This window comes from Pteropus vampyrus, unplaced genomic scaffold (assembly GCF_000151845.1).
Source record: "Pteropus vampyrus isolate Shadow unplaced genomic scaffold, Pvam_2.0 Scaffold323, whole genome shotgun sequence".
NCBI lineage: Eukaryota > Metazoa > Chordata > Mammalia > Chiroptera > Pteropodidae > Pteropus > Pteropus vampyrus.
In genome coordinates, this window is record NW_011889104.1 from 508,257 (window position 1) to 518,595 (window position 10,339).

The 10,339-nt window shown below is 56.9% G+C and overlaps 1 protein-coding gene across 9 annotated transcripts in view; it reads right to left on the reverse strand.

Annotated features, from left to right (window-relative positions):
• The window catches only part of BCL2L11 (BCL2 like 11), a 33,141-nt gene extending 24,815 nt beyond the window's left edge, over positions 1–8,326 (reverse strand). For 2 of the 9 annotated variants that reach the window (XM_023521929.1, XM_023521927.1), the window contains exons 1-3: positions 7,643–8,061; positions 5,642–5,778; positions 5,384–5,473 (exon numbers count right to left, since the gene is read on the reverse strand). In XM_023521929.1, coding sequence (XP_023377697.1) covers positions 5,384–5,473; positions 5,642–5,778; positions 7,643–7,833 — 418 coding nt within the window. In that variant the 5' untranslated portion in view covers positions 7,834–8,061. The other 7 variants (XM_011377846.2, XM_023521928.1, XM_011377841.2 and 4 more) reach the window with 7 other exon arrangements.
• Positions 8,327–10,339: the final 2,013 nt, after the last annotated feature.

Genomic DNA, 10,339 nt, shown 5'->3' on the forward strand with positions numbered 1-10,339 from the left:
CCAGCTGTGTCAGGTCACTGCAAACAGGTGTCCTTCAACAGACCACGGTGTCCTTCAGTAGTGACGCCACAGTGCAAACACACTGTAGAGCAGCACACAGCAAGGAGCACCAAGCAAGGCCAGACACACAGTCAGGCGGGGGTCACCAGGAAGCATGCGGAATGAAGAGGCAGCCCCAAAAGGTCACACATGGTGCGATGCTATTTCTGCAGCATGTGTGAAATGACAAATGTACAAAGTACAACAGGTGACACAGGTCAAGGATCAGGGAGTGGAGGTGGCTATGGCTGTGAAAAAGGCAGCCTGCGAGTAGAGCTGCTCTGTATGACTGTGGTGACGACACAGGCCCACACGTGACACAACTGCACAGAAGCAAGCACACACACACACGGAGTGCACATGGAACCTCTGAAACCTGAGCAAGGTGGCTGGACACCATCAACATCATTTGCTGATTGCGACCTTGCCCTATCACACAAAGCGTTGCCACTGGGGGAGCCAAGTGACAGCTACACAGGATCTCTCTGCATGACCTCTTACAACTGCATATAAATCATATATATAATCATCTCAACAGTGTTTCTTAAAAAGATATAAAATTAAAAGTCTAGACAGCTATCAATCAGTAAATTTTGTTTGGAACCAGGAAAGAAAATTTTTTTCTTTCGTCACTCTCTAACCCCATTCAGGACCTACGAACTACATACACTTGTCTGCCTTGGTGTCCCAACTGCTGAAAGCTAGGACCAGGTTGTCATAAGTAAGACCATCACTGTTGCCCAGCCCAGGCGGCCTCAAGGTGGCCAACCACTGGCTTTCCATTTTCAAACCCGCGCGTACTGCAAGCCTGAAAAGGTGACACAGAACTGACACCCGAGGGCAGCCAGCTACACAGCTCACAGATATTTAAGAGGCTTACAAGACGGGGTGAATTGCCTTCCTAACCCCAAGTCCACAGCAACCCAAAGATTAAGTGCTACGGAACGATGTGTCCCCAGTGGGAAGAACAGTGTCTGGTGCCACCGCACAGGTGCCGGTCATGGGCCTCTTCTGACATTTTTCTAGTAGCCACACTTAAAATTTTAAGTAAAAAGAAACAGGTAAAATTAAGATCAAAAATATATTTAACGGTGAACAAACACAAGAAAAGATACTCAACATACTGACTGTGAGGGAAACACAAATCAAAACCACCAGCTCGCACCCACCAGGATGGCCACCTTCAGGAAAAAGAGAAAGAAAACAGAACACAGTAGTGCTGGTGAGGACGTGGGGGAAAGGGAGCCTCATGCCTGCTGGTGGGACTGCAAACTGGTGCGGCCGCTGTGGACAACGGTGTGGAGGGTGCTCAGAAAGTTAAGACGAGAGCTACCACATGGCCCAGAAGCCCCACTTCTCGGTGTTTCTCTGAAAAGAATGAAGCCCCCATCTTGGAGAGGCATCTGCACTCCTGTGCTCACTGTAGCATTATTTACAACAGTCGAGACATGGATATGGCCTAAGTGTCTGTGTGAAGTGAATGGGTGAAGATGTGTGTATACACACACTAAGGAACGTTGTCTTAAAAAAGAAAAATGTTCTGACACTTATTGCAACATGGATGAACCTTTAAGACACTATGCTGAGTGAAATAAGTCACTCACAGGACAAACACTGTGTGATTCCGCTTACATGCGGTCCCCAAATATTCCAGATCAGAGACGCAGACAAAACATGCAGGGTGCTGGGAGCTGGGGGGCTGCTGTTCGATGGGTGCAGTTTCAGTTTTACAAGATGGAAAAGTTCGAGGAATTGGCCGCACAGCATTTAACTGTACTTAACACAACTCAACTGTAAAACGGTTATAAACGGTTAAGATGGTCGATTTCACGTTATGAGTTTTTTACCATAATAAAAAATGTATTTTTAATTTCACTCAATATATTCAAAATACCCCAGAGCACATAACTCATTTGAAGCAACTGGGATACTCTACCCCCTTATCTACATCCTAAGCCTTAAACTCCCCCAATCCCCCACCCATGCGGCCCAATAGTGATGGCTCGTCTAAGCTGCAGGAGCCCCACCTGAAGTCCCAATGCCACTGTGGCTTCCCCAAGAAGCCTGTGCTGAGCTAGACCTCACCTGTCACCCCGTGAAACGCACCTTATGGCTAGATCCAAACGAACTACTGGGGAGTGGAGCGGTCTTTCTCTTGCTACCAGATGTTTATGGCAGCTCTGGAAGGGCTAATGGGCAAAGCTTGAATGACCAAGAGTCTCCGGCATCTCCTCTTCATCGAGCCCTCTCACTGGGATTCACAGGCCATCATGCATCCCCACAGAGAGCTCAGAGCCTGAAGGACTGGCTCCGAGGGGTACATACCCAAGATGGTGAGGGACACAAAGCCTACAACTAGCTCCCACCTGGGAACCTGACGTGGCACGGACAAGCACAAAGTCCAAGTCACTTACCAAAATGACACGTGGGGTTAATAATGACTGAATTTCTCACACTCCCCTGCCATGGCACTGGCTGCACCTTCAAGTGTGACTCCACAGCATTTCGTACAGTTCGGGTTAAAAACACATCCGGCCTAAGCGTACTTACCTGGACCAGCACTCAGCCAGCCAACAGTGCCAGTGGTTCCGACGGAAACCATTAGGTCTTCCCTAGGGGCCATCTGCCCACTCCGTCCCCCCGGGGCACCAGGGGACTAATCTTGAAGTGAAAAGGCAGTCACCTCTCACCGACAAATGTAACACTCTTCGAATGCACCATGGAAAAACCAGGGCTGTAGAGCAAAAACGAAACATTCCAGGTGCGGACAAAGCTGCCAGGAGACCATTCCACACAGAAGGTGCTCTCTCAGTGGGGCAGAGTGTAGGATGACACCTGCCGCACTGTTCTCTATCCCAGTCTGAGCAGAAACCGGCTGGATGAAGGCGCCCTGGCTGAGGTGGAACCCCTTCCCAGCCTCCACCCCTGCCTCACCTCAGAGACCACAAAGACTTCTGTGAAAATGCATTCTGCAACAAGCTATCGAAAGCTCCATTGACAACCTTAAAGGCTGAGTAAGAAACACCAAACACGGACAAAAGGGGAAGGGGCTGAATCCACCGAGTCAGCACATTTCAGGCCCTGAACTAGCTGCCCAACAGCCAGGAAGAGCTTCATGAACAGACAAACGTTCCCTTTCTACCCCACTCACATCTGAGGAGCCTTTCCACCCGCTAGGGTCCCTGCTGTCCCCACCCCAGCTCAGCCTCACCCCAAGCAATATCCCAAGACCTAATTCTGAAACTTACCTGGGTACATTAACTTCAGACACACTGCTTACAACTCGTCACTTAATCCTCTGCGCTCGGTGATCACACTCACCTACTGAAATGTAGTTGATGCCATAAAATCACACCTCAGGCCCCATTACTAAGCTTCACAGACATAACCATAACTTTGCTTAATCATTTAGATGTGATCGTTAAAGCTCTACACCTGTCATCTCAAGTAACAGTGTCCTACACCTTATAATTAGCTGGCTACAGAGTGTGTCACCTGCCCTTACTTTAAAAACACACTTGCTCACCCACTGAACTTGATCACAGGGAAGGGACTATTTCAGTGCATTAAACCACCACCTGCAGAGACTAGGTTGTGGTCTGCACTGAAAAACCCTGATGCTTCCCAAGGCTCCTCATACACTCGGATTTCTAAACACACACACACCATGTGCCCTGTTACTCAATGGGCAGGAAGGCTGTGGGTTCACTCGGCATCATGTTCAGGAGCAGAAAAACATTTGCAGGAGGTGGAGCAACAGTGGCAACTACAGTAACAGCATTGATAAAATTCCCAGCTCCTTTCCCTAAGTGCACAGTCACAGAGAAGATGGCACGTCACCTGTGCCTGCACAGGTGATGGCGGGACGTGCCGCACATCACTTCATGCACGTGGATTCAGCCCAGTGCTTGGCAAATTTGAGCTCCGCTTTTTAACTTTCTGGGATTCCTTCCCCTGCCCCCTGAATATTTTCGTTCTGCAGTTAGTTGACTCCTTGGTTTGAAATCTGTGATACGGAGAGCCGACTGTGTCTCTCACCATTTAGGATACATGGAGCCACACAGCTGCTGGAGTTTCTGTCACTCCAGCCTGCCATGTCCCAGGCGCTCCCAACCTCAAACAAGTAACCGACTTTCTGAGGTTCTTTCTCTGTGACATGGGGACAGACCTGCAGCTGTCACCTTATTGAAAGTAATGGAGACAGACCTCTAGAGAATTTACAAATGCAAGATTTGTCACTGTGTTCCAGCAGTTAAGTGTCTCCTATGGTGACTACGTGTCATCTACATTTAACTGGAATCAATACTGGATTTTTTAATCAGTAATGCTATCTTGCCGGTTAACGCAGAAAGGGCTAATCCAGGGTGGTGGTAAACGAGAACCTGTTGGACTTTGATGGGGACACAGGCCTTTCCTATGAGGTAGAAACGCGGCATGAACCCACATGCTCATCCCCTCACTGTCCATACTTAAAAGTCACATGCCAGAGGATTGAGGGTCTAATCAAGTCTGCAGATATTTTTGTTTGGCTCATACACTTGTTTTCAATGTTCTAAATTAGTTGCCAGTATTTGAACATCAGGACATTTGGCATCAAAATCTCCCTTGTTATCTTGCAATACAAGGAAACCCACCACTCGGCAACCACACCCCACAAGCTGCAGCTGGGGGCAGCCCCAATTTGGAAGGGGCAGATGCTCTCCATTTACCCTAATCCCCCTTCCCCCAGTCAGCTCCTTCACTAACAGTACTGCCAGGTGTTCAGACCCTAAAACTGCCCTTAATCCCTGTAAGAAAGATCCATAGCCTAGGCTCATCAGGACAGTGTCCAAGTTCTCTAAGCAAACAAAATAAAACCAATGAAGAATGAGTTTAGAAAAAAAACCACGCTTGTGCCACTATGTTGGCACTGCCTATGTAAACAAGTTCATTTTTTTAAGTCACTTTTGGACTTGAGTTACTTGTCTCATCTCTTCCTTCACACTTCCAGTTATGTTAAGCTCCCTGCTGTAATCGACCAAGTCCCTTCCAAGTGGAATATCATTAATAAGTAAACCTAGCGGTGAGAACAAGCCATGTCACACACTTAACAAGGCAGCAAGACTCCAGCTTTGCTGCCTAATAAAGCTGATGCTTGGACCTCAAAACTTATCGCTGGCACAAAACGTGGTGATATATGTTTTTGAAATGTTGGTTTGATGTTTTATTGAACACATCCTGCATTCCCACCAAAATATAGAATTACTCAGTGACAGGATTCTAAAAGTGGCTGCAGATGCTACGTGCAGCCTTTGGGCACATCACCAAGCCAGCACGGTGCAGGCCCCTTCCCGGAGAGGCTTACCCATCGCACTGAGATAGTGGTTCAAGGCCTGGCACGGAGGACTCGGCGTTTGTGTTGATTTGTCACAACTCATGGGTGCAGGGCTCCTGTCTGTGTCAAAAGAGAAATACCCACTGGAGGACCGTGACAGCAGGGAGCATCTTCTCACAAAGATGAAGAGTGGGGATCTGGTAGCAAAAGGCCCAGGGCTGGCCGTGGGGGCCAGCGGGCCCTGAGGGCTGCCGTGGGGGCAGCGGTCCCCTTCGCCTTCAAGGTTACCTTGCGGCTCTATCTGCACAGAGGCAGGGGCCCCAGGCCTGAGTTGAGGAGGCCGGGCAGCGGGCTCCAATTGTCCACCTTCTCTTTCACATTCAGAACTTACATCGGAAGGTTGCTTCGCCATTTGGTCTTTTTTTCTGCAAGAAAAATAAAAATTAAGATTACCTTAAGGAAAAAAATAATCACAAGTAACTAGATTGTCACCTACTTGTTAAAAATCAACGCCAAAAACTTTAACAGTAAGTCATGACTACGTATGTTTCTGACAATCTTCCCCAAAAGAATAAAAACAAATCCAAAACGCCAAAGGTATTATCTGTGTGTGTGTGTGGGGGGGGGGGGGGGGTGATGGTAAAGTTCTGGCCACCAAAAATATGGTGACAAGGTCAGTGATTTGTGTAGTTGGTGCAGGAACACACATAAAAGTTTTAGGAGAGGGAGCGTGACTCGAGTCCATCACCGGGCTCTGCTTGGGACGACTGGACCAAGCCATAAACCCGGCCAGCCGGCCCTGGGGCCAGACCTGGCGCGGGGCACAAGAGCGCGCGCAGAGGCGGCGGCTGCAGGCGGCTGGCCGCGCTCCCCGCTCCGGCCCCATTGTTCTGCCGAAAGTGCTGAGGGCAGCAAGTCTGCGGAGGTTTGGCAAGGGCCTCCCGTCGTAGTAAGTGCGTCACAATAGAGTTTGCAACTCCAAGCCCGCCCGCCCGCCCGCGGTCCCTCCCGCGGGGGCAGTATGCCGCGCCCACCCCAGCAAAACTTCCCGCGAGTCCAGCCGACTGCTAGGTGCACACCTCCAAGTGTGGGTGAGGGGGTCCCGGAAGGTGCCCGGGCGCCCCCGCAAGTCCACAGCAACCCCCGCGCCGGGCGACCCCGCGGACCCTCCCTCTGCAGGAGAGCAGGCCGAAACTCACGTCCGCCCCTTCCCTTCGGAGAGTAGCGTCCGCGCCGGGGCCGCCCAGGAGCCCCGGACTGTCACCGCGAAGGCGACTCGCGAGACAAAGCCGGGGACCCGAGTACAGAGCCCGCAGCTGGCCGCGCGCCCGCCGCCGCGCTCCGCCGGGCAGCCCAGGGCTCCGCGCGCCGGGGACATCCTCCCTCGGCCGCTCCTCCCCTCGCGCTCTGCGCCCGCCGCCGCGGGCTCGGCCACCTCCCAGCGCCGCTGGCGCCGCTGCCCTGGCTCCCGATTGGCCCGCGCGCGCTCGCTCCGCGCTCCAGCCAATCGCCAGCCGCGGCAGGGGCGGCGCCTACCGGCCAGGCCGCCAGAGGCGACGCGATTGTTGACAAACTCGCCTCCCAGCGCTGCGCCGGCTGAGGCGACCGCGGCTTCGGGGGCCCCGCGACCCGGGCAGCCCGCCTACCCTGCCAGCCCCTCTGCCTGTTCTACACCGCACGCGCCTCAGCGGCTCTCGCCGCCCGGGGAGCGGGTCACATGGAAACAAAGCGGGAGCCGCAGGCCGTCCTCAGACCCCAGTCTTTGCCGCCGGCCGCCACCCATCGCCCAGGCCGCCGCAGACAGGGCCCTCGAGGCCGGCCGTCCCTAGCCGCGGCGTCCATCATTGCCAGCTTCTTCCCCGTGCACGCGGCCACGCACCAACTCCGACCCGCTACCACCGGCCCCGGGCGCGCCTATCCGCGCGCACCGTGACCACAGCAGACAACCAACACATCCACACCTCACGCCTGGCGTCCCAGCGCCAACCCAAGGGCACCGCACCACCAGCAGAAGCACCGCGAGCGGTCGGGCTGCGCTCGCGAAAGCCCGGGTCGCTAAGACCGCCTGCCTCATGGACTGAGCAGATCCACGTTCGTCCGCCGCGTGGCCCCAGCAGTGCAGGAGGCCCTCGGTCCTTCGCTGTCCGTGGCTCGTGCGCCTGGCATAGTCCGCTGGGCGCCCGCAGACGGGGCAGGGCCCCTCGACAAGTTCGAGAGGGTAGACGCGGCAGCTGCCCGGATCCCTGGGCCTGACTGTACACAAGGAAAAGCCGAATCTTATTGGCTAACCTGCGACAGTTCCGCGAATCGTCCGCATCCACCCCGCGCGCCCGAGAGCGGGTAGTACGGCCCGGCGGGCGAGACTTCCCGCCGGGCGCACAGCCCTCCCGGCGGAGTGGCCCAAGCTCCCTGGCGGCGCCGAGAGCGCGCGCTGCCTTACTCCAGCAGCCAGAGGCGCCGCACCATCCCGCGCGCCGCATCCCGACGGTGCGGCACTTCCACTATGCGCTCGCAGCCTCTGTACGAACGACCCTTTCCCAAAGTGGACCTGCCTGGGGAGGGGACTCGACCCGCTTTGATCGCCGCCTCCTGCTGGGCGACAAGCGGGACGGGGACGTGCGTTCAGCCAACACGTGCGCGGGAAGCAGGCAGGAGGTGGAGCGTGTGACTCCAGCGCTGGTCTTCCACCCGGCCCAGCCCGCGTCCCGGAGGTATTTACCTTGCGTTTCTCAGACCGAGAGTCAGAGTCAGACATTGGAAGGTGCGGGCTAGGGGAAGGCGCCGAGGCGGTGCGGCGGGATCGGGGCAAACCGATCAGCCCGAGGCGATGTTAGCCGCAGTGGGCAGGACGCGCCGGACGATTGCGAGGACCCGGCGACGGCAGGGGCGGCGACACAGGCCGGAGCGTTCGGATGAGCTCGAGACCTGGAGGCGGCGCAGAGCGAAGTGAAACCTGCGCGGCCTTGCAGCCCAGCTCCGGCCGGCGGCCGCGCCCGCGCCCAATCACAGTGGGCCCCGCCCCCGCCAAGGCCCGCCCCGCTCTGGCCAGCCCCGCCCCTGGGCGTGTAGGCTGCAGCAGGTAAAGGCGGGGCAGCCCGCTGGGCGCGTCGCCCGCCCAACCCCTGCCCGGCGTGTTTACCGAGTGACTCGGGTTGCTGGCGGCTGTGTGCGCACCCATCCCCCTCCCCGATGTGCGTCCTCACCCCTCCCCCACCCAGCTGCGGCGACAAGCGGGTGGAACTGAGGGGGCGCTCCGGGCACACTGAGCCCTTGGGGACGCTGCCGCCCGCAAAGCCTCCGGAGGCTGCCCTGAGTCCTGGACCGCCTGCGAGAGTTTCTCTCGGCCGCCCGGGGCAGGCGCGAGGGTAGGTTGGTCCTCCAGAACGCTCGGGCCGGTGTAACGGGGAGCTCTGCGCCATCTCCCCTTCCAGAGTCCGGAATCCCGGCGGGGCCGAGCTGCAGGCTGCTCCTCTTACTCCCCCTGGCTCACAGGGCACTCTGAGGCGCTCTCCTCACGACACCCGCAGAGGCGCCCAGCCTTTCTCCGGCTCCGGACTCCACTAAGAGGTGAAGTCTTTAGCGGGCAGAGACCAGAACAGGGTGCCGAGCAATCCCCGAGGCCTCTTCTCGCAGCCGGGTGTCAGGCGGGAAGCGAGCAGGCACTGGGCTTAGGTAAAATAGGGAAATGAAAAAAGAACTTGGGGAAAATATCCTTTTAAGAAAAAAAGGGCAGAGAAGAGCCGCGGCTTCCATGTGGAAGGGAGAGGGGTGCCCCCGCTGGCTTGGGATCCAGAAGGTTTGTTGGGCTCAGAGAACTGCCGGAGAGCAGTCCCTCGGCGTGCTGAGGCCGGTGCAGGTGGCCGCGGGGTTGGGGCGCGCGTGGAGAGCGCTGTAAGGCGCGCAGTACCCCCTCTACCCTTCCGCCCTGCGCGCCCTGTCCTCCTCCTCGGGGTCCGCACCCCCACCTGTCCTCGCAGAGCGCGTCCTATGTGCCCTCACCCTGCGCTCCCCCGGCTTTGAAACACTGAGGTCGGTCGGGAGATGGGACGTCTCGCCGCTGGGGAGCCCACGCTAGACTTATTTAAGAAGTTCAATTTAGGGGCTGCCGTAATTGGTACCCTGTTAGAGAGAAGGATCCTCGGTGCTGTCCCACTGTCTGGTCACCTTGGTCAATTTTTATTTGGTAAGCAGGTCTAGAAGGGCAGCGTGACGCACAGCCCCAGATTAAAGGCTCAGCGCGTCCCCGGCGAGTCCTGAGCTAGCGGCCAGGGCTTCCTGGAGGGGATTTCGCTGCAGGAGGGAAAGGACGGGAGCGGCCAAGTGGACGCAGAAGCGGGAGGTCTGTCCTGACGGCGGCTTGGAACGCGCGCCCGTGACCGCAGATGGCGGCCGCAGGCAAGTTATACGCCTTAGCCGCCCGACGCGGCACCGGGAACCGGCCACGGAACCGCTACCCCCGCTGGGAGGCCCCACCTGCCTGGAGTCCGGGTTCTCTGTGCTTTCCGTGGGACTGGGCGAGGCAGGCGGAGGCCGGAAAAGAACCGCGCAGAAGCCCTGCTGGTGTCTGCTCCCGCGCAGCTCCGCCGCCCGCTCTAGCGACCTGGTGAATACTTTAAAAAACAAAGGCGCGGTGAAAGCAACGCGTGAACCGCTCTAATCTGTTCGCGCCACCCAGACTGTGCTGGGGATCTTGGGCCCAGCGCCCCGCGCGGGTGACCGCGAGCCTTTCCTGCCCCGCCCGGAGGTCCTCCCGAAACCGGCCGAGCCCAGGGTTTGGGCGGCGTGAAAAGGGCGGCGGGTCGCCGCGCCGGTCCCAGATGGGCCTTGTAGACACAAGCGATGCCTCTTTCACGGCAGGAAGAGGAGGCGGACGGAGGATGGCTGGGACCGAAAGGGCCCCGGGTACCCGAGGCAGGGTAAGTCGCGGCCCTGGACGGGCGCGCGGGCGTCGCCGGCTGGTCTTTCCCAGTTCCGAAGCCGACTTAC